The 24,506-nt window shown below is 44.3% G+C and overlaps 1 protein-coding gene across 1 annotated transcript in view; it reads left to right on the plus strand.

Moving 5' to 3' along the window:
- The window catches only part of SFI1 (SFI1 centrin binding protein), a 112,423-nt gene that overhangs the window by 25,437 nt on the left and 62,480 nt on the right, over positions 1-24,506 (plus strand). The window contains 3 exon segments of the mRNA XM_074391025.1: positions 2,453-2,626; positions 4,187-4,258; positions 20,728-20,838. Of these exon segments, the coding sequence (XP_074247126.1) occupies positions 2,453-2,626; positions 4,187-4,258; positions 20,728-20,838 (357 nt within the window).

The following is a 24,506-nucleotide window of genomic DNA, read 5'->3' on the forward strand; positions in this document are numbered from 1 at the left end:
GCTGTGGCTCATGCCTGCAATTCCAGCACTTTAGAAAGCCGAGGCTGGTGGATTGCTTGAGCCCAGGAGTTGAAGACTACTCTGAGCATCAAGGCAAAACCATCTCTACAAAAAAAAAAAAATAAATAACCAAAATTAGCTAAAAATTAGCTTTGTGGTACGTGGCTATAGTCCCAGCTACTTGGGAGGCTGAGGTGGAAGGATCACCTGAGTTTGGGATGTCAAGTCCGTGGTGAGCCCTGATCACACCACTGCACTCCAGACTGGATAACAGACTGAGAGCCTGCCTTTTTTTTCAAGACAGCGTCTTGCTCTGTTGCCAGGAGTGCAGTGGCACAATCTCAGCTCACTACAACCTCTACTTTCTGAATTCGAGTGAGTCTCCTGCTTCAGCCTCCTGAGTAGCTGGAACTACAGGTGTACACCACCACTCCCAGCTAATTTTTGTGTTTTTAGTAGAGACAGGGTTTCACCATGTTGGCCAGGATGGTCTCAATCTCCTGACCTCGTGATCCGCCCACCTTTGCCTCCCAAAGTGCTGGGATTACAGGCGTGAGCCACTGCACCCAGCCAAGAGCCTGTGTTTAAAAAAAAAAAAAAAATTAGATTGCTTCTAACTTTTGGCTGTTGTGATTAATGCTTCTACCTTACTGTTTATAGTTACCCCCAACCCTGCAAATATGTTTAACCTTGACTTTTATTTCTGTAAACATAGTCATTTTTGCATATATAGCTGTGCGTGTGTGTAAAGAAAGGGGTATGTGGTAACTCTATGTTCTTCTCAGTTTTGCAGTAAACTTCAAATTGCTCTAAAAAATAAAATCTAGGAGACTTAAGCGTGGTAGCTCACACCTGTAATCCCAGCATTTTGGGAGGCTTAGGTGGGAGGATTGTTTGAGCCCAGGAGTTCAAGACCAGCCTAGGCAACATAGCAAGACCCTGTTTCAAGAAAACAAACAAAAAATAAGTTTTAAAAAATAAACTGTGGGTGTGTGTGCTTGTATGTATATTTATGTATACATATATGTGCTTTAGCCTCAGTGCAGATACTCTGAAGCAAGAGATTAAGAATGAGATCAGGGCCGGGTGCGGTGGCTCAAGCCTGTAATCCCAGCACTTTGGGAGGCTGAGGCGGGTGGATCACGAGGTCAAGAGATCGAGACCATCCTGGTTAACATGGTGAAACCCCGTCTCTACTAAAAATACAAAAAATTAGCTGGGCATGGTGGCATGTGCCTGTAATCCCAGCTACTCAGGAGGCTGAGGCAGGAGAATTGCCTGAACCCAGGAGGCGGAGGTTGCGGTGAGCCGAGATTGCGCCATTGCACTCCAGCCTGGGTAACAAGAGCGAAACTCCGTCTCAGAAAAAAAAAAAAAAAAAAATGAGATCAGGCCAGGTACAGTGGTGCATGTCTGTAATACTACCACTTTGGGAGTCTGAGGCAGGAGGATTACTTGAGCCCAGGAGTTTGAGACTAACCTAGGCAATATAATGAGACCCCGTCTCTAAAAAAAAAAAAAAAAAAAAAAAGTAAGTTGGCCGGGCTCACTGGCTCAAGGCTGTAATCCCAGCACTTTGGGAGGCTGAGGTGGGTGGATCACCTGGGGTCAGGAATTCAAGACCAGCCTGGCCAATATGGTGAAACCCTATCTCTACTAAAAATACAAAACCTAGCCAGGCTCAGTGGTGGGTGCCTGTAATCCCAGCTACTAGGAAGGCGGAGGCGAGAGAATCACTTGAACCTGGGAGATTGCAATGACAGAGATTGTGCCACTGTACTCCAGCCTGGGCCATAGTGTAAGACTTTGTCTCAAAAAAATGAAAAATTAGCTGATCATGGTGTTGTACACCTGTAGTCTCAGCTACTTAGGAGGCTGTGGTGGGAGGATTCCTTAATCCCAGGAGTTCAACACCAGCCTGGGCAACACAGTGAGACCTTATCTCTTAAAAAAACAACACAGTGAGACCTTGTCTCTTAAAAAAAAATTAAGAGACAAGGTCTCAATGTGTTTTTTTTTTAAGAGACATGGTCTCACCGTGTTGTTTTTTTTGAGACAAGGTCTCACTGGCATGCGTCTGTGGTCCTAGTTGCTTGGGAGGCTGAGATGGGAGGATCACAAGAGCCTGGGAGGTCAAGGCTGCAGTGAGCAGCATTCCAGCCTGGGCAACAGCGAGAACATGTCTCAAACAAAAGAAAACTATGTTAAGCCTAATGACTCCAGGGGGTACCCTCCAGCTCTATAGTTCCTGCCTAGAGCTGACCCAGCAGTACCCACCTCCAGTCGTTGGCCAATATTTCTGTCAGATTGGACTGCCTATTATTCTTGAAACCTTGATATTGTCAGTCTTAGTGAGCTTATTTGTTTAATTTTGCTTGTATATTAAAAGTATTTGTATCACATGCAGAGATAACTTTATTCTCTCCTTGCCTCTTCCTTCTTCAAATTTAAGATATTTTAGGGATGGTGCAGTTAAGAAACCTTATTCTCCAAAGACACTGTCCAACAAGAAGTCTTCTGCATCCTTGGGGATCCGGAGGGAGTTACCTAGTACCAGTCATCTAGTGCAGTATCGTGGCACACATCCTTGTACCCGACAGGGCCGGTTAAGAGAATTGCACATCAGGTGAGCTTATGAGTGGCCACCAGTCTATGGGTACTTTTCTCTTATTCTCCCTTCTTGGTTAAAATGAGGGAATAGTTCTTATTATCCCATCTCAGTTAGTTGGAGATCTTGATGCCTGTTCTATATAGTAGAATGTGCAGATGAAGAAGATACTCAGAAATCTGCAGACATAAAATCTGTCATTGAGTGTTTTCATTTCTCCACTTGTGCCCTGCAATATGAAGCTGTCAAGATTCTTAGACTTTTAGGAAAAGTCTAAACGTGGTCCAAGAAAGAAGGAACTACTCTTAATTTTTCCCTCTTGGATTTTCTGGTGAATTCTAGAAGAGCTGTAGTACTTCTGCTACTCTTGATTAGGTATATTAAAGACATCCATTTCTTTATTCAAAAATTTATCAGGCCAGGCATGGTGGCTTACACCTGTAATGCCAACACTTTGGGAGGCCAAGATTGGCAGATCACCTGAGTTCAGGAGTTTGAGACCTTGTCTGCATGAAAAATACAAAAAATTACCTGGATGTGGTGGCGCACGCCTGTAATCCCAGCTCCTCAGAAGGCTGAGGCACGAGAATCGCTTGAACCTGGGAGGACGAGGTTGCAGTGAGCCAAGATTGCTCCACTGGACTCCAGCCTGAGTGAGAGTAAGGCTCCATCTCAAAACAACAACGACAAATTTATCAGGTGCCTACCATGTCAGGTGTTATGCTAGATGCTGAATATGTAAGGTGAATAAGACAATCTTGGTCTATGACTTCATGAAAGTTTAAAATCAGGTAGGCTTGATAGACTGTCAGCCCATAATAATAAAGTGAGATTAGTGCAATGAGAGGAGAAGGATGTGATACCACAGGCATATATGTCAAGAACAGCCACACTAGTATAGGCAGCAATTACTCTCTGGAGGAAGTAGAGTTTAAGCTGAGTCCTGAAGGATAATGTAAGAATAAACCAGATAAAGGGCAGGAGAAGGTGTGTTTTAGTTGAGCTCAGGGATTAACTATATAATATAAGACAAGCCGCCTTTCTGTGTATGCCAGGCACTGTGCTAGATACTAGATGTACCACAAAGCACCAGTTTCTGCTTTCAGGGTCTCACAGTGCAGAGGGAATGACAGACACCCTGTGAGCTAATCGCTGTGATATGGTGTCATAACATTACAAGAGGGGTTTGAACAGAGTGCTGAGAGTACACAGCTGCTACTTTGTTTACATTGGAGATGGTACAGGACTAGTGGGCATTTGCCAGGCATTGTTGGCAGGAAGAATAATATGAACAAAATAACTTGATGTACACCCTGTACCTCAGTTTTGAAGTTTTTATCTCTTCATTGACAATTTGCATTGAAAAAATATTTTTTTAAAAATCTGCTTGATTTTAGCTTCATAAATCTACCCATCCTATGCCCTGTTCGATGCAAGATTAGCTGTGATACCACCTTTTGACTCATACTAACGTCCCTCTGCCTGAGACCTTAAAGCCTTCCTTTACTTTCCAGAAAAGTGATGGTGTAAGCCCAATGGAATTTTAAAATATGTATATCCTTTTTTTCCTTCTTTCAGATGCGTTGCCAGAAAGTTCTTATATTTATGGATTCGAATGACTTTTGGAAGAGTGTTTCCCTCTAAAGCCAGGTAGTATTAGCTCAGAACAACATATTTCTGCTGAGTTCATTCTAGGCTTTTCTTTTATATTAAGCCTATACATAAGGTTTATTATGACTTGTGCTGTTACATTCCTCCCGTGTTCCTCCCCAGCCTGTAGTAGGCAGAAATAGCCCCTAATATAACCATGTAATGTAGTGGTAACTTCTTACCTGTTAGTTGACTGCAGCTGCATTCATGGTGAGCTGTGAATGTTATCTGCAAAGTAGCCAGCGAAGGTTTCTCCCCAGCCTGTAGTAGGCAGAAACAGTCCCTAATATAACCATGTAATATAGTGGTAACTTCTTACCTATTAATTGACTGCAGCTGCATTCATGGTGAGCTGTGAATGTTATCTACAAAGTAGCCAGCGAAGGTTAAGTTTTAGTGTTTGATGTTATGGCCTTTAGCTACTGTGGCCTTCAGTTTCAAAGAAAGAAAAGGCCAGGCGCGGTGGCTCACGCCTGTAATCCCAGCACTTTGGGAGGCCGAGGCGGGTGGATCACGAGGTCAAGAGATCGAGACCATCCTGGTCAATATGGTGAAACCCCATCTCTACTAAAAATACAAAAAAATTAGCTGGGCATGGGGGCACGTGCCTATAATCCCAGCTACTCAGGAAGCTGAGGCAGGAGAATTGCCTGAACTCAAGAGGCGGAGGTTGCGGTGAGCCGAGATCGCGCCATTGCACTCCGGCCTGGGTAACAAGAGCAAAACTCCATCTCAAAAAAAAAAAAAAAAAAAAAGAATCTAGAAGCCGGGCGCGGTGGCAAGCCTGTAATCCCAGCACTTTGGGAGGCCGAGGCGGGTGGATCACGAGGTCAAAAGATCGAGACCATCCTGGTCAACATGGTGAAACCCCGTCTCTACTAAAAAAAAAAATACAAAAAATTAGCTGGGCATGGTGGTGCGTGCCTGTAATCCCAGCTACTCAGGAGGCTGAGGCAGGAGAATTGCCTGAACCCAGGAGGCGGAGGTTGCGGTGAGCCAAGATCGCGCCATTGCACTCCAGCCTGGGTAACAAGAGCGAAACTCTGTCTCAAAAAAAAAAAAAAAAGAAAAAAGAAAAAAACAAATAAGCGCATGGCCAAATGAAAGAATCAGGCAGGACTTGGTGGCTCATGCCTGTAAACCCAGCACTTTGGGAGTCTGAGGCAGGCAGATCACCTGAAGTTATGAGTTCGAGACCAGCCTGTCCAACATAGTGAAACCTCATCTCTACAAAAATTAGCTGAGCGTGGTGGCATACCCCTGTAATACCAGCTACTTGGAAGGCTGAGGCAGGAAAACCACTTGAACCCTGGAGGTGGAGTGGAGGTCGAGGTCGAGGTCAGCCGAGATCGTGCCATTGCACTCCAGCCTGGGCAACAGAGAGAGACTCCATCTCAAAAAAAAAAAGAGAGAGAATCATACTTAAGTAAACCAGGATAGATAAGATGTCTCTGGGAAAAGTGTTTGCCGAAGAGAAGTAATTGAGCCCTTTCAGGGGACTGGGAGAGCTGAGGCTGACAAATTGGCTCGATCTAGTGCGGAACCTGGGGGGAAAAGTTGCCTTTGGCAGAGGAAGTGAGATTTTAGTGAGGAGCAAATCCCCCTGTCATAGCTTCATTTTGTTCAGACCAGTGCTGTCCATCGCTGTGGTTTTGGGTTATAATTGCTATTGCTAGCCGGGCGCGGTGGCTCAAGCCTGTCATCCCAGCACTTTGGGAGGCCGAGGCGGGTGGATCACGACGTCGAGAGATCGAGACCATCCTGGTCAACATGGTGAAACCCCGTCTCTACTAAAAGTGCAAAAAATTAGCTGGGCATGGTGGCGCGTGCCTGTAATCCCAGCTACTCAGGAGGCTGAGGCAGGAGAATTGCCTGAACCCAGGAGGTGGAGGCTGCGGTGAGCCGAGATCGCGCCATTGCACTCCAGCCTGAGTAACAAGGGCGAAATTCCGTCTCAAAAAAAAAAAAAAAAAAAAAAAATTGCTATTGCTGCAGTGCTGAGAGTGGACTACAAGAGAGAGTCACGAGTCAGGGACCCTGTGCAGGAGGCAGGGGAACTGGAGAGAAGGGGCCAGTGCAAGGTATGTTTCAAAAGCCTTTGAGCCTGTAAGTGCTTCTTAAAAACTGAAACGTCCTGGGTTCCCTCCTGCTCCCCTCTTCCCCTTTTCTATACTATAATGTTTTCTGTTTCAGTTTTCTGACAGTCTCACTCCTTCATTCAATGTCTCTCAAGCAAACTTGGCTTGTGTGTGTTTTCTGAAATCTTTTCTTGTATACTTTGTGAGGGGCCCTGCTGTTCCATCTCTTCTTTTTGTATCTTTATGGTGAAGTTCCTGATGTGGGTATGTTACCACCCAGATCTAGGTCCATTCTGTCCATGCATGGTAAATCAATCACTGTGACACAGGTTGTGCAAAAGAGAAGAGACTTATTTGCAAGGCCACTGAGGGAGGAGGTGGGAGAACAGGTCTCAAATCTGCCTCCTAAAAGATAAGCCTGAGGGATATTTGTGGGTTAGGGAAGTGGGGTGGTTTAAGGTGTGGGGAAAGGTGATTGGCAGTGGAGAAAATAAAGTAGCATTCACTGTGCACAAGTGTAGTCCGGGTTTATGGCATTTCATAGGACACATATACAGAAAATAGAGGCATTAACATGATCAGAGGGTGGAGTTTTTGGCCCTCAGGCATCAAAAGATCCTTTTTGGCACCTTCACAGGCCTAATTGAAGTGTTGGTGGTCTCCACCAGTTCGAACTGGACAGGAGTTAGCCCAAGTTCCTGAAAAATAACTAAAGTGTCCATTGCCGTGGTGACCTATGAATGTTATCTATAAAGTAGCCAATGAAGGTTAAGTTTTAGTGTTCACGCCTGGCCTGGGCTCATGCCTGTACTCCTAGCACTTTGGGAGGGTGAGGCAGGCATGGATCACTTGAGGTCAGGAGTTCAAAACCAACCTGGCCAACATAGTGAAACTTTGTCTCTACTAAAAATACAAAAAAAATTAGGCAGGCATGGTGGCAGGTGCCTGTAATCCCAGCTACTGAGGAGCCTGAAGCAGGAGAATTTCTTGAACCTGGGAGGCAGAGGTTGCAGTGAGCCGAGATGGCCCCACTGCACAGTAGCCTGGGCAACAGAAAGAAAGTCTGTTCAGCTTCAAAGAAAAAGGTTAAAAAGAATAAAGCAAGCGACCGAAGCAAGCAGGGCAGCAGGTGTGATCACCTTAACCCCTGGTTTTCAGCTGCAGCCTGTCCCAGCTACAAGTTCTAGGCATTGTTCATCTCTATTTTACCTTCTCCCCCTGGATCTTGGGTATGTCATCCTTCACTGCCTTGGTAGCTCTTTAGTGCCTTAAATAAATTTTTTTTGGTCAGCTTTTTTTGTTGTTTATTGGGAAAATTGATTAAAATTGCCTAGTTTGCTATTATCAGAATTCTCTTTTTTCTTTAATTTAGTTACGTATTCTATTGACTTCTTCACTGTTAGCGTAGAAGTTATATTCTTTTACTCTTCCTTTATTGACTGCCCTGATAAGTTACAAATATGAATGTATATTTGTAACTTAACAGAATCTAATGGTAATTGGTCCTTTACTCTCTTGCTAAATAAGACAGGGTCTTTAGAGTAGTTTAGCTCTACCCATCTCCCTTTCTTTGTGTATATTTTTAAGTCTACAAAGCAGCATTATTCTCTTTATTTTTTGAGATAGAGTTTTGCTCTGTCACTCAGGCTGAAGTGCAGTGGCACAATCTTAGCTCACTGCAACCTCTGCCTCCTGGATTCAAGCGATTCCCCTGCTTCAGCCTCCCAAGTAGCTGAGATTACAGGTGGGAGCCTCCATGCCCAGCTAATTTTTATATTTTTGTAGAAACAGAGTTTCACCATGTTGGCCAGACTGGTCGCGAACTCCTGACCTCAGGTGATCCATCTGCCTTGGCCTCCCAAAGTGTTGGGATTACAGGCGTGAGCCACCATAACTGGCCCTAAAAAAAAAAATCCCCTTTTTTTTTTTTTTTTTTTTTTTTGGAGACAGAGTCTTGCTCTGTCTCCAGGCTGGAGGGAATGCAGTGATGTGATTTTGGCTCATTGCAACCTCCACCTTTTGGACTACAGGTGCATACCACCATACCTGGCTAATTTTTGTATTTTTAGTAGAGAAGGGGTTTCACCATGTTGGCCTGGATGGTCTCTATTTCCTGACCTCATGATCTGCCCATCTGCGCCTCCCAAAGTGCTTGGATTATAGGCATGAGCCACTGTGCCTGGCCACCTAAAATTTATTTTTACACATTTTTATTTATCTATATTTGACCCATTTTTGAGCAAAAACCTCTTTTCAAATAATGCCTATTTATATTCCAACTCCTTGGGAAATGCTCACTGTATGTTAGAAATACATTGACTCTAAGAGAAAGTCTGACAATGGCTGAAACACATTGAGATTTTCTTTTTCTTTTTCTTTCTTTCTTTTTTTTTTTTTTTGAGACAGAGTTTCGCTCTTGTTACCCATGCTGGAGTGCAATGGCGTGATCTCGGCTCACCGCAACCTCCACCTCCTGGGTTCAGGCAATTGTCCTGCCTCAGCCTCCTGCTTAGCTGAGATTAAAGGCACGCGCCACCATGCCCAGCTAATTTTTTGTATTTTTAGTAGAGACGGGGTTTCACCATGTTGACCAGGATGGTCTCGATCTCTTGACCTTGTGATCCACCTGCCTCGGCCTCCCAAAGTGCTGGGATTGCAGGCTTGAGCCACTGCGCCCGGCCTTTCTTTCTTTTTTTAATATTTAACTTTTTTTTATTTTTAGAGACAGGGTCTCACTGTTTCCCAGGCTGGTCTTGAACTCCTGCACTCAAGTGATCCTCCGTGCTCAGCCTCCCAGAGTGTTAGGATTACAGGCATGAGGGGATTTACTTTTTTTTTTTTTTTTTTTTTTTTTTTTTAATATAAGCTATCTAGAGGTTGGCAGCTACTGTTATTGCTTCAGCTGTTCAGTGATGTCATTTCAGACTCAGCCTTCCAGTACCTTTCTAGTTCAGCATCCTTAGCACATTGGCCCTTTGTCCTCATAGGTAACACTTCGTAGTTGCAAGATGACTATTCTAGCTTTACACAGGAAGGAGGGGGTAAGGGTGGTGTCAGTTTGATCTGTCTCTTTATCAAGAAAGAAAACTGTTCTAGAGTTTCCCCCGCTGCATTCTGCTTCTGACTCATTGGCCAGAGCTTTGTCACTGGCAACCTTTAGCTACAGAGGAGGTTGGGAAAGAAATCTTTCTGGCCTCTGTAGTGGATACTGATGAGAAAAAGGGTTTGGCAGTGGGTGCTGTGTTAGCCGGTGACTGCTAACACTGCTACACTGCCTTAAAACATTTGCATTATGCTGTTTTTCATTTCTTTGCTCTTTAGTGGTAGGTACATGATCTCAGCTCACGAAATTTAATGGACAATGCTAAAGCTATATCCTCCCTCCCTCCCTTCTACTGCCTCTCCTCCTTAGAGATGGCCACTCTTTTGATTCTGGTATGATTGTTCTCTCTCTTTTGATTCTGGTATGATATTCTTTTTCCTGTAAAAGTATGTGCACATGACCATAAAGAATAAATGTGTGGTGCACTCCTGTAGTCCTGTCTACTTGGGAGGCTGCGGCAGGAAGATCATTTGAGGCCAAGAGTTTGAGGCTAGCCTGGGCAATGTAATGAGATCCCATCACTTAAAAAGAGGCAGGAGGTGGTTTATGCCTGAATACCAGCACTATGAGCAGATTCATACTGTGCTCTGGTGCAGCGCACAAGGAGAGCTAGTCATGTGATTTCTTTTTTCTTTTTTTAGAATAGAGACAGAATCTTTATCTGTGGCCCAGGCTGTTCTCAAACTCCTGGCCTCAAGCAGTACTTCCACCTTGGCTTAAAGTGCTGGGATTACAGGTGTGAGCCAAGGTAAGAGAATCACTTGAGCCCAGGTAGTTCAAGACCAGACTAGGCAACATAGTGAGACCCCAGCTCTCCAAAGGAAAAAAAAAAATAGCCAGACGTGGTGGTGCATGAGTGTAGTCCCAGCTACGTGGGAGGCTTAGGTTGGAGTATCACTTGAGCCTTGGAGGTTGGAGTGCAGTAAGCCATTGATCATGCCACTGCACTCCAGCTTGGGCAACAGAGCAAGAGCATGTCTCAAAAATAAATAAATAAGTAAATGGTATGGCTTTGTGTAGTTAGAACATTTATGAATGGTGTCGTAGTGTACTTTGCAACTTGGGTTTTTATTGCAACAGTATATTTTTGAGGTTTAGCCATGTAATTTCTCTCTTTTTTTTAAGTTATTTATTATAAAAGAGATATGGAAATTATTTACATGATGAAAGGTTTCAGAATTTCATTGGAATGGGCAGCTTCACAGTGATGGCATTTCAATAGTTACTTACTTCAGTCTACATACTTTCCAAGAATGTCACCATCTCTTTTTAATTTAATTAATTAATTTTTTCTTTTCTTCTCGTCTTTGAAAACTTGTTTTCTAATTGTCACCATCTCTAAATAGGAAATAATCTTTGTCATCTAGAACTACTTTGGTGCCTCCATATCCTGGGAGAAAAACTTTATCTCCAACTTTCACGCTAACTGGTTGAATCTCTCCACCCTTTCTTTTAGAACACAATCCAACAGCAACTACTGTTGCTTAGACTACTTTTCCTTGAGATTTTTCTGGAAACATTATGCCTCCTTTGGTTACAGTTTTAGCAGCACTCCTTTCAACCAATACTCAGTCAAAGAGTGGAAGAAACTTTCTAAACACTTGTCCTGCCATGACTACCTCCGCCTCAGACTCGTTCGTACTCTGCTCTGGCACGCTGCAGCAAGGAGAGCTAGCCATGTGATTTCTTTCTTCTTCTTTTTAAAAATAGAGACAGAGTCTTTCTCTGAGGCCCTGGCTGTTCTCGAACTCCTGACCTCAAGCAGTCCTCCCATCTTGGTTTCTTAAAGTTCTGGGATTACAGAAGTGATCCGCCATGCCTGGTTCTTTCCATGTGGATATACAGCAATTTATTAACTGTGTATATTATGCCATTGTATAAACAAGGCACAGTTTATCTGTTTACTTATTGTTGAACTGTTGACTACCTCTGCTTTTTAGAATTACAAACAATGCTACTGAGCGCATTCCTTTTTTTCTTCTTTTTTTTTCCGAGATTCCGTGTTACCTGGGCAGGAGTACAGTGGCGCGATCTCAGCTCACTGCAACCTCTGCTTCCCGGGTTCACGCGATTCTCCTGCCTCAGCTTCTCAAGTAGCTGGGACTACAGGCATGTATCACCATGCCCGGGTAATTTTTTGTATTTTTAGTAGAGATGGAGTTGGTCAGGTTGGTCTCGAACTCCCGACCTCAGGAGATCCACACGCCTTGGCCTCCCAAAGTGCTGGGATTACAGGTGTGAGCCACCGCACCCAGCAACATTTTTAAAGTACAATTTCCATTTTATTTTTCTCCAGGGAATAGTTTTTCTTCAGTCCTTAAGGACTCAGCTTCCTACATGGGCTTTAGTGAGAGTCATGGGGCAATGCCTGCAGGTCAAATTGGGGCGTGGGTATTCAGTTCTAATGGCTTCATGAGATTGATTTCTAACTACCTTGCTGTGAATGGTACAACTCACACATTAAGGTAGCTTCGTATATGGCTTGGGTAGCACCTCGGCATCAAAGACGCTGCCTTCAGAATGCCCCTGACTGCTGCAGCCTCTACTGTGTTTCCAATGATGAATTTCTCTTGTTTTTGTTAAAGTCACTAAATTGGTAAAATCAGTGTTGAATTCCTAAACTTTTTTTAACTTGACCTATCAGGTAGCATTAGAGAGTCCATCATTTCCTTCTTCTAGAATCCCTTTCATCTCCCAGCTTCTAACTTACCATCCTCTTGTGGTCTCCTACCCCTTTACCCCTTCTGACTACTCTTTTTTTTTTTTTTTTTTTTTTTTTGAGACGGAGTTTCGCTCGTTACCCAGGCTGGAGTGCAATGGCGCGATCTCGGCTCACCGCAACCTCCGCCTCCCGGATTCAGGCAATTCTCCTGCCTCAGCCTCCTGAGTAGCTGGGATTACAGGCACACGCCACCATGCCCAGCTAATTTTTTGTATTTTTAGTAAAGACGGGGTTTCACCATGTTGACCAGGATGGTCTTGATCTCTTGACCTTGTGATCCACCCACCTCGGCCTCCCAAAGTGCTGGGATTACAGGCTTGAGCCACCGCACCCAGCCTTCTGACTCCTCTTTGTTGATTCTTCCTCATCTAAATACCCCAACACCTAGTCTTTGTACTGCTGCTTTAGCTGTCTTACAACCAAGGCAGTCTCATCCAGTCTCACAGTGATTCTCAGATGCCTATGCCCAGCCATGACCTCTGCCTCAAAACTCTGGACTTTTACATATGTGACAGCTCCACTGGGTGTCGTACCATAATATATCCAAAACTGAAATCATCATCTTCCCTGCAAACCTCTCTGCTGTGTCTTCCCCCTCTCGGTTAGTGGAAACTCCATCCTTCCAAGTGCTCAGGTCAGAAACGGTGAAGTCATTCTTCACTCCTCTTTTTCTTTCACACCCACTTTTAAAATGCCAAAATCATGTTGCTTCAGCCTTCAAAATGCATTCAGAATCCAGCTACTTTTCAGGCTTCCAGTAGCTACCACCTAGTCCATGCCATCAGCATCTTTCCTCTGAGTGACTCCAGTAACTCCTCATTGGTCTCCTGCTTCCTGTCTTGCCCCTAGTCAGTATCTTCTCAGTAGGTAGTCTGAGTAAATCAAGTCACATCATTTTGTCAAACCTCCAGTGGCTTCCTGCTGAAAGCAAAAGCCCAGAGTCCTTACTGTGGCTACAAGACCAGTCAACTTTTTGTGTTGCCTATTGATTTTTTTTTCATTTCCGCTGTCATATTTTTAATTTTCAAAAGCTTCTTTTTGTTCTTTACATGTTCCCTTTCTTTTTAATAGCATCCTGAAAGCTCAAAAATTTTTTAGGATAATGTGGTTTAAGATTTTTATCTGCTGCCGGGCGTGGTGGCTCACACCTGTAATCCTAGCACTTTGGGAGGCTGAGGTGGGTGGATCACCTGAGGTCAGGAGTTCAAGACCAGCCTGGCCATCATGGTGAAACCCCATCTTAAAAAAAAAAAAAAAAGATTTTTATCTGCTTACAATATGTTACTTCTGAGACCCCTTTTTCTTTGTGTTTTTGGTTGCTGTGTCATTTGGAGCCTTTCCTCAAATGTCAAGAGAGTCTTTATTGTCTGTTCATATTAAAGAGCAAGACCCTAAAAAACTAATTTTAGAAGCTTTTATATGTAAGCATGGGGACCTATAACTTAAAGGCTTCAGTGTAGGCTTTTGGGTCAGATTTCACCAGGGAACCTAGCTGTATGCATCTCTGAAGGCCTTTCCCCTTTGGTTGATCAGTTTTCCCCAGACAAAAGAGGTAGCTTCCAACTCCTGGAGTGGGATAGGATTGAGATGAAGGTGGTAATTTTTTGTTGTTGTTTTTTTGAGACAGAGTCTTGCTCTGTCACCCAGGCTGGAGTGCAGTAGCGTGATTGACTCACTACAACCTCTACCTTGTGGGTTCAAGTAATTCTCCTGCCTCAGCCTCTTGAGTAGCTGGGATTACAGGTACCCCCCAGCATGCCTGGCTGATTTTTGTATTATTAGTAGAGATGGGGTTTCACCACGTTGCCCAGGCTGGTCTCGAACTCCTGACCTCGTGATATGCCTGCCTCAGCCTCCCAAAGTTCTGGGATTACAGACATGAACCACTGTGCCTGGCCTACAATTTTTTTTTTTTTTTTTTTTTTTTTTTGAGGTTGAGTCTCCCTCTGTCGCCCAGGCTAGAGTGTAGTGGTGTGATCTCAGCTCACTGCAACCTCCACCTCCTGGGTTCAAGCAATTCTCCTCCTTCAGCCTCCCGAGTAGCTGGGATTACAGGCGTATGCTACTATGCCTGGCTAATTTTTGTATTTTTAGTAGAGATAAAAGTTTCACCATGTTGGTCAGACTGGTCTCAAACCCCTGACCTCGTGATCGACCTGCCTTGGCTTGCTGGGATTACAGGCATGAGCCACCATGCCTAGCCTTTTTTGTTGTTATTGTTTTTTGTTTAAACAGAGTCTTACTCTGTCAGTCACCCAGGCTGGAGTGCAGTGGCTTGATATCAGCTCACTACAACCTCTCCCGCTCAGAATCCAGTCAAGTGATTGTCCTGCTTCAGCCTCCCAAGTAGCTGAGACCATAGGCATGCACCATCACACCTGGCTAATATTTGTATTTTTAGGAGAGCTGGGGGCGGGGAGGGGTCTCTCCATGTTGGCCAGGCTGGTCTTAAATTGGCCTCAAGTGATCCCCTGCCTCAGCCTCTCAAAGTGCTAGGATTATAGGCATGAGCCACTGCACGGAAGGTATTTATTATAAGCGTGGCTGCAAGCAGGGAAAGGAATGGTGGGTCTTATTGTTCAGTATATAGACTTTCAGTCTGGGACCATCTCCAAAGTTTTGCCTAATATTCTGGAGTCCAGTGCTCCTCTGGTTCGCCTCTCCAGAGATAAACCTGAGTATCTGCTTGAGTAAATAATGGGATCCAGGGGCCTAACCACGTCTGACACATAGGCTTGCAAACAATCCTGTGTTTTCATCTCAGTCCACATCTCGCCTCCTAATGCTTCTCATCACTACCTCTTCCTGCCTTCCTGGGGCTGTGCCACCAGCTAGGTGCTTCTTGTCTCCCTTCCCCACAACAACAGAACACTTAGTTCTTTCCTTTCTCTATCTGGTAATTCATCTGCCACTCTATTGCCTAAAATTGAGTAAAATTTGTTGACAGTTCTTGTCTGTCACCCTTTCTCCTATTTTCTTGGTCTTTATAGGCTTATGCTTTTTGAATACATTTGCTGTTATTTAATGCAGTGTGAGGAATAGAAGGAGGTAAATGGATATGTTCATTTTACCAAGTGCAAATGGCTCTTTTATTACAGTTTTTTAGAATTGCCAGCCATGGTGGCTCAAGTCTGTAATCCCAGCACTTTGGGAGGCTGAGGTGGGTGGATCACAAGCTCAGGAGTTTGAGACCAGCCTGGCCAACATGATGAAAGCTCGTCTCTAATGAAAATACAAAAATCAGCCAGGCATCTGGTGGTGTGCACCTGTAATCCCAACTACTCAGGAGGCTGAGGCATGAGAATTGCTTGAACCTAGGAGGCGTGGGTTGCAGTGAGCTGAGATCACTCCACTACACTCCAACCTAGATGAAAGAGCAAGAGCAAGAGCAAGACTCTGTCTCAAAAAAAAAAAAAAAAAAAAAAAAAAAAGGCCGGGATGGTTGCTCACACTTGTAATCCCAGCACTTTGGGAGGCTGAGGTGGGTAGATCATCTGAGGTCAGGAATTCAAGACCAGACTGACCAACATGGAGAAACCCTGTCTCTACTAAAAATACAAAAAATTAGCAGGGTGTAGTGGCACATGCCTGTAATCCCAGCTACTTAGGAGGCTGAGGCAGGAGAATCGCTTGAAGCCGGGAGGTGGAAGTTGTGGTGAGCCGAGATCGAGCCATTGCGCTCCAGCTTGGGCAACAAGACCAAAACTCCCATCTTCAAAAAAGAAAAAATTGGGAACAAATCTGCTCAAAAATTTTTCAATTACAGAAATGTACAGTTTAAGAAATGACAGTCTCCTATAATCCCTCCCTGAGAGAGAACCACTGGCAGTAGTTTGATATTCTGGAACTCTTTCCAGGCTTTTAATATGTATGATATAATCATTTATGTGTGTATATACACATGCTTGTTTATATGTACACAAATTGTATATATTTGTGTGTATATATATATTTGATGTATTCCAACATGTGTGCTGCAAATACATAAAAATAGGCCAGATGCAGTGGCCTATGTCTGTAATCCCAGCACTTTGAAAAGCCTAGGCAGGTGGATCACCTGAGGTCAGGAGTTCAAGACCAGCCTGGCCAACATGGTGAAACCTTGTCTCTACTAAAAATACAAAATATTAGGTGGGCCTGGTGGTGTATACCTGTAATCCCAGGGAGGCTGAGGCAGGAAAACCGTTTGAACCTGGGAAGCGGAGGTTGCAGTGAGCTGAGATCACACCATTGCACTCCAGCCTGGGTGACAAGAGTGAAACACCATCTCAAAAAAATAAATTAAAATACTATTTTAAAGAATTATTTATTTATTTATTTTGAGGCGAAGTCTCTCTCTGTTACCCAGGCTGAAGTGCATTGGCCTGATCTCAGCTCATTGCAACCTCCATCTCTTGGGTTCAAGCAATTTTTGTGCATCAGCCTCCCAAGTAGCTGAGACTATAGGCATGCACCACCACGCCTGACTAATTTTTGTATTTTTGGTAGAGATGGGGTTTCACCATGTTGGCCAGGCTGGTCTCACCTGACCTCAGGTGATTTGCCCACGTTGGCCTTTCAAAGTGCCGGGATTATAGGCGTGAGCCACTGTGCCTGGCCTAATTTTTTTTTTTTTTTTGAGACGGAGTTTTGCTCTTGTTACCCAGGCTGGAGTGCACTGGCGCAATTTCGGCTCACCGCAACCTCCGCCTCCTGGGTTCAGGCAATTCTCCTGCCTCAGCCTCCTGAGTAGCTGAGATTACAGGCACGCGCTACCATGCCCAGCTAATTTTTTTTTTTTTTTTGAGACGGAGTTTCGCTCTCGTTACCCAGGCTGGAGTGCAATGGTGCGATCTCGGCTCACCGCAACCTCCGCCTCCTGGGTTCAGGCAATTCTCCTGCCTCAGCCTCCTAAGTAGCTGGGATTATAGGCACGCGCCACCATGCCCAGCTAATTTTCTGTATTTTTAGTAGAGACGGGGTTTCATCATGTTGGCCAGGTTGGTCTCGATCTCTTGACCTCGTGATCCACCCGCCTCGGCCTCCCAAAGTGCTGGGATTACAGGCTTGAGCCACCGCGCCCGGCCTAATTTTTTGTATTTTTAATAGAGATGGGGTTTCACCATGTTGACCAGGATGGTCTCGATCTCTTGACCTTGTGATCGACCTGCCTCGGCCTCCCAAAGTGCTGGGATTTCAGGCTTGAGCCACTGCGCCCGGCCTTGACCTAATTTTTTTAAAAAAGATATTATATATACCACGCAGTGCAGTGACTTTATTTTTTCACCTAGCCACTTTCTGAAGCATCTATCCACTTTAGTACCCTTAGCTCTGCTTCATTAGTAGAAAATGAGTGCATGGCATTGATGGAATTGTGTTAACCTGTCCTCTTTTGATGGGTGTTTGTGATGTTTCACTCTCTCTTGTTACTATTATAAGCGATAGTGAAATGAATTCCCTTATATATATCTTTGTAAGCTAGTTTTCAAAAACTGTAAATGGAGTCAGTGCCTGTAATCCCAGCACTTTGGGAGTCTGAGGCCAGTGGACCCAAGCTCAGGAGTTTGAGAACAGCCTGGCCAACATGGTGAAACCTCTTCTTTACTAAAAGTACAAAAATTAGCCACCTGTAGTCCCAGCTACTCAGGAGGCAGAGGCAGGAGAATAGCTTGGGCCAGGTGAGATGGCTCATGCCTGTAATCCCAGCACTTAGGGAGGACAAGGCAGGCAGATCATGAGGTAAGGAGATTGAGACTATCCTGGCCAACATGGTGAAACCACATCTCTACTAAAAATACAAAAATTGGGCCGGGCGTGGTGGCCCACGCCTATAATCCAAGCACTTTGGAGGCCAAGGTGGGAAGATCACCTGAGGTTGGGACTTCAAGACCAGCCTGACCAACATGGTGAAACCCCATCTTTAAAAAAAAAAAAAAAAAAAATGCAAAAATTAGCTGGGTGTGGTGGTACGCACCTGTAATCCCAGCTACCTGGGAGGCTGAGGCAGGAGGATCACTTGAACCTGGGAGGTGGAGATTGTGGTGAGCCTAGATTGTGCCACTGCACTCTATCCTGGAGCAAAGCAAGACTCCGTCTCAAAGAAAAAAAAAAAACAAAACTGAGTGGGTTTGGAGGAATGACATTTTAGTAACCTGCAGAACCATGATAAGAAATTCAAAGTGATTGATAGGCCAGCATGGTGGCTCACACTTGTAATCCTAGCACTTTGGGAGGCCAAGTTGGGCAGATGGGGCTCAGGAGTTCAAGACCAGCCTGGGTAACATGGTGAAACCCCATCTCTACTGAAATGCAAAATTTATCTGGGCCGGGTGATGTGCCCCTGGAGTCATAGCTACTTGAGAGACTGAGGCACGAGAATAACTTGAATCCAGGAGGTGGAGATTGCAGTGAGCAGAGATTGTGCCACTGTATTCCAGCTTGGGTGAAAGAGCAAGACTGTCTCAAAAAAGAAAAAAATCAACACCATCTGTGACTGCTCTTCTGTGTTCCTTACTACCTTTTTTCTCACTGCTTTCCCTTACTCATCTTTTGCTGTTGTTACAATTCCCCTCTTCAGATTTCAGCTAAATTAATATCCTGTATGTTCTTGTTAAGTACTAGGAATATTGTTAGGCATTCACTTATTTTATAACTTTAAATTCATATATTTGTAAATAAGATATTACTACTTTTTAGTAATAAAAATATTTTTCATTCTGGTGAATGAAAACAAAAATAGTAATTTTCAGTTCACTTTATGGTATTTGAAAAGTGAGATTTTGGTAGACCAAGGCAGGAGGATCACCTGAGCCCAGGAGTTCAAGACTAGCTAGGGTAACATAATGAAATCCTGTCTCTACAAAAAAATTAAAAATTAGCCAGGCATAGTAGCAGAGCATGTCCGTAGTCACAGCTACTTTGGAGGCTGAGATGAAAGGATCACTTGAGACTAGGAGGTCAAGGCTGCAGTGAGCCATGACCGCACCACTTCAGCCTGGGCGACGGAGCGAGACTCTGTCTCCAAAAAAATTATCAGATTTTTATTTTACTTTAACATTTTTAATCCGTAAAATCAATATTAGAAAAATTTTTGCCTCATTTCTAGTTTAAGTAGCTCTGAGATTCTGATCTGAAAAAGCCAATTTATGTTTTTTTGATTGTTTAAGAGATAGGGTCTTGACTTCTGAGGCTCAAGTGATCCATCCACCTAAGCCTCTAAAATAGCAGGGACCACAGGTACATGCCAGCATGCTTGGCTAATTAAAAAAAAATTTTTGTAGAGCTGAGTACAGTGGTTCATGTCTGTAATCCCAGCACTTTGGGAGGCTCAGGTGGGAGGATCACTTGAGCCCAAGATTTCAAGACCAGCTTGGGTAATAGAGTAAGACATCATCATAAACTTTATTTTTTTATTTTTTGGTAGAGATGGAGTCTTATTTTTTAAATTTTATTATTTTATTTTTACTTTTTTTTTTTGAGACAGAAGTCTTGCTCTGTCACCCGGGCTGGAGTACAGTAGTGCGATCTTGGCTCACTGCAACCTCTGCCTCCTGGGTTCAGGCGACTCTCTTGCCTTGGCCTCCCAAGTAGCTGGGATTACAAATGCACACCATCACGCCTGGCTAACTTTTGTATTAGTAGAGATGGGATTTCGCCACGTTGGCCAGGCTGGTCACAAACACCTGACCTCAGGTAATCCACCTGCCTTGGCTTCCCAAAGTGCTGGGATTACACGCATGAGTGACTGCACCCGGCTTTTTTTTCTTTTTTTTTTTTTTTTTAATGTATTTGAGACAGGTTCTTACTCTGTCGCCCAGACTGGAGTGGAGTGGCACGATCTCAGTTCACTGTAACCTCTGCCTCCTGGGCTCAAGAGATCCTCCCACCTCAACTTCCCAGGTAGCTGGGACTACAATAGCATGCCCCGACTATACCTGGCTAATTCTTTATTTTTTTGTAGAGATTGAGTTTCACCATGTCACCCAGCCTGGTCTTGAAATCCACCTGTCTCAGCCTCCCAAAGTGCTGGGATTACAGGCATAAGCCACTGTACTCAGCCCTAGATGGAGTCTTGCTATGTTGCCCAGGCTGGTCTCAGACTCCTTGCGACCTCTCAGTGTTGGGATTACAGGCATGAGCCACCATGCCTGGCCTCCATTTTTAATGTATCTTGGTGTTTATGGTTTTTTTTTGAGACGAAGTTTCACTGTTGTTGCCCAGGCTGGAGTGCAATGGCGCAATCTCGGCTCACCGCAACCTCTGCCTCCTGGGTTCAGGCAATTCTCCTGCCTCAACCTCCTGAGTAGCTGGGATTACAGGCATGCGCCACCATGCCCAGCTAATGTTTTGTATTTTTAGCAAAGATGGGGTTTCACCATGTTGACCAGGATGGTCTCGATCTTTTGACCTTGTGATCCACCCGCCTCAGCCTCCCAAAGTGCTGGGATTACAGGCTTGAGCCACCGCGCCCGGCCGGTGTTTATGTTTTTATGAGAAGGCAACAACAATGTGAAACTGTGATTTGGGAATAGACATTAGCTCCAACATCACTGTATATAATTCTCTGATTTTTTTTTAATTCCCCTAGATTTTACTATAAGCAGCAATTACTGCAGAAGGTCTTCAAAGAATGGAAAGAAGAGTGGTGGGTTTTCCATCATGAGTGGAAACTCTGTGTTCGAGCTGACTGTCACTACAGGTCAGATTTCATGTTACACTCCTTCAATTTTACTGAGGCACATTATCAGATGACTACTTGTTGGCATGTTTATGGTCAAATGAGTAAACTTTGGATCACTCTTTGTGTTTCTTCACATCTTTTTTAGAGGATTTGAAGAAACACAGAGTGATCCAAAGTTTAGCAAGATTGAAGTCCCAAATTAAACCCAAGCATACATGCACATGCTGGGCACGTGAACGAACACACACACACACACACACACACACACACACACACACACCCCGCCCCCACCCCTCTAATTGAGGTAACCTTTCTGTGTTGGTTATGCTAATAGTTTGAATGGGTTTTTCCCACCCATTCTCACTTCTATGTAATTTCTAATTCTGAAAGGATTGGGTTTTCTTTTTTTTTTTTTTTTTTTTTTTTTTTGAGACAGACTTTTGCTCTTGTTGCTGAGCCTGGAGTGCAGTGGTGCGATCTTGGCTCACTGCAGTCTCTGCCTCATGGGTTCAGGCAGTTCTCCTACCTCAGCCTCCCAAGCAGCTGAGATTACAGGCATGTGCCACCATGCCTAGCTAATTTTGTATTTTTAGTAGAGACGTGGTTTCTCCATGTTGGTCAGGCTGGTCTCCTCATCTCAAGTGGTCTGCTCGCCTCAGCCTCCTAAAGTGCTGGGATTACAGGTGTGAGCCACCATGCCTCACCCTGTTTTTAAAGTAATAAATTGTTTTAATTTATATTGTTTATGGGAGAAAACATATGCCCAAAATAGAACATTAAGAAAATAGAGGCCAGATGCAGTGACTCATGCTTGTAATCCTAGTACTTTGGGATTCCAAAGCAGGTAGATCTCTTAAGCACAAGAGTTTGAGACCAGCCTCAGCAACATGATGTAATCCCATCTCTACCAAAAAGTACAAAAAATCAGTGGGGTGTAGTGGTGCTGAGATTGTGCCACTACACTCCAGCCTGGGTAACACAGCTAGACCCTGTCTCAGAAAAAAGAAAGAAAAAAAACCTCTTACCCCTTGACATTCACATTCCCGGGGATAAGTAAAGGGGAAAGTAACAATTGAGAATTTTTATATCAAATACACATTTTCAGACCTTTTTTTTAAACCTGAATGTCATTTCTTGTAGATCGTATATTTAAAATGGTATTCACTCTTAATGTAGTTATGTCTTTATTTAGGTTCTTTGGAGGTAAAGTTCTGATTTATGGCTATTTCAGAAAAAATAGAGACGTGCTGAGTTCTTCTGATAAGCAGATAGCAGGTGGATTACCTGAGGTCGGGCCACCTGAGCCAGGTGCAGTGGCTCATACCTGTAATCCCATCATTTTGGGAGGCTGAGGTGGGTGGATCACCTGAGGTCAGGAGTTTGAGACCAGCCCAATAAACATGGAGAAACCCACAAAATTAGCCGGATGTGGTGGTGTGCATGCCTGTAACCCTAGCTATTCGGGAGGCTGAGGCAGGAAAATCACTTGAACCTGGCAGGTGGAGGTTGCAGTGAGCTGAGATGATGCCATTACACTCCAGCTTGGGCAACAAGAGCAAGACTCTATCTCAATCAATCAATGAAATAAAAGATAAAATAAAAATACAAAAATTCCAGCCTGTGCAACATGGTGAGACCCCATCTCAACTAAAACACACAAAAAATTTGCCAGGCTTGGCAGCATGCATTTGTAGTCCCCGCTACTTGGGCGGTTGAGACAGGAGAATTGCTTGAACCTGAAGATGGAGGTTGCAGTGAGCTGAGATTGCACCACTGCACTCTAGCCAGGGAGACAGGGTCAAACTTTGTCCCCCCCAAAAAAAGTTAGCTGGGCATGGTGGTGTGTGCCTATAGTCCCAGCCACTCATGAGGCTGAGGCAGGAGAATCTCTTGAACTCAGGAGTTAGAGGTTGTAGTGGGCCAAGATCATACCACTGCACTGCAGCCTGGGTGACAGAGTGAGACTGTGTCCTAAAAAAAAAAGTTTTTTAAAATGAACGTTAAAAAATTTTTTTTTAAAAAGTAAACTATGAAGAGATGAAGATCATAAGATGTATGGTGTGTGTATCAGGAAGGAAAAGGTATCAGTGACCATGTAGTGCAAAAGAGAAGTGATTTTTTTTTTTAGGGGGGGTGGGGACAGAGCCTTGCTTTGTCGCCCAGGCTGTAGTACAGTGATGTGATCTGCACTCATTACAGCCTCCACTTCCTGGGTTCAGGCGATTCTCCTGCCTCAGCCTCCAGAGTAGCTGGGATTACAGGTGCATGCCACCACGCCCAGCTAATTTTTTGGATTTTTAGAAGAGATGGGAGTTTCCCATGTTGGCAAGGCTGTTCTCAAACTTTGACCTCCTGATCCTCCAGCCTTGGCCTCCTAAAGTGCTGTGATTACAAGTGTGAGCCACCATGCCTGGCCGAGAAGTGATGTTTTTTATAGTGTGGATAGTTAAGATAATTAAGATGTGACTGTTGGCCAGCCATGGTTGTTCACACCTGTAATCGTAGCACTTTGGAAGGCTGAGGCAAGAGAATCACTTGAGCCCAGGAGTTGGAGACCAGCCTAGGCAACATGGCAAAATCCCCTCTCTACAAAAAAATACAAAAATTAGCGAGGTGAGGTGGTGGGTGCCTGTAGTCCCAGCTACTTGGGAGGCCAAGGTGGGAGGAGCACCTGAGCCCAGGGAAGGCTCAAGGCTGCATTGAGCTGTGTTCACATGACTGCACTCCAGCCTGGGTGACAGTAAGACCCTATCTAAAAAAAGAAAAAGACAAACATCATGGATTTTTCTTTTTTAATTTGAGGCAGAGTCTTGCTGTCACCCAGGCTGGAGTGCAGTGGAACAATCTTGGCTTACTGCAACCTCTACTTCCCAGGTCCAAACAATTCGCCTATCTCAGCCTCCCTCCTGCCTCAGCCTCTTGAGTAACTGAGACTATAGCCACGTGCCACCACGCATGGCTAATTTTTATATTTTTAATAGAGACAGGGTTTCATGTCGACTAGGCTGGTCTCGAACTCCCAACCCCATTTGATCCACCCACCTCGGCTTCCCAAAGTGCTGAGATTACGGGTATGAGCTACTGCACCTGGCCCAAACATTAGGGATTTTTGGATGATGAAAGTTAACTTATTCTTGGAAAAGTCAAGACTTTTCTTGCTCAGTGACACTTCAAGGTATGGAGAATGACTCTTCTTCAAGGAAAATAGAGTTCATTGTGATTGTAGGAAATGAAATTTTAGCTTTGGTGCAGATATGGATTGCTTTTTTTTTTTTTTTTTTTTCCCCTTGAGGCATTCCTGTTAATTTCTTCTGAGTATAGAACAGACTTGGTGTGTTGGGTTATGAGTTGTTTTATTGTTGTTATTGTTTGGTGGTGGTGGTTGTTTTTCTGAGACAGCGTCTTGCTCTGTTGCCCAGACTGGAGTGCAGTGACAGGTGATCATGGCTCACTGCAACCTTCACCTCCTGGGTTCAAGTGATTCTCTTGCCTCAACCTCCCAAGTAGCTGGGATTACAGGTGTGTGCCACCACACCTAGCTAATTTTTTTTTAGAAGTAGTTTCACTCTGTCGCTGGGCTAAAGTGCAGTGGTGTGATCTCGGCTCACTGCAACCTCTGCCTCCTGGGTTCAAGTGATTCTCCTGCCTCAGCCTCCCAAGTAGCTGGGACTACAGGTGCGCACCAC

Source organism: Saimiri boliviensis, chromosome 21 (assembly GCF_048565385.1).
Source record: "Saimiri boliviensis isolate mSaiBol1 chromosome 21, mSaiBol1.pri, whole genome shotgun sequence".
Taxonomy (NCBI): domain Eukaryota; kingdom Metazoa; phylum Chordata; class Mammalia; order Primates; family Cebidae; genus Saimiri; species Saimiri boliviensis.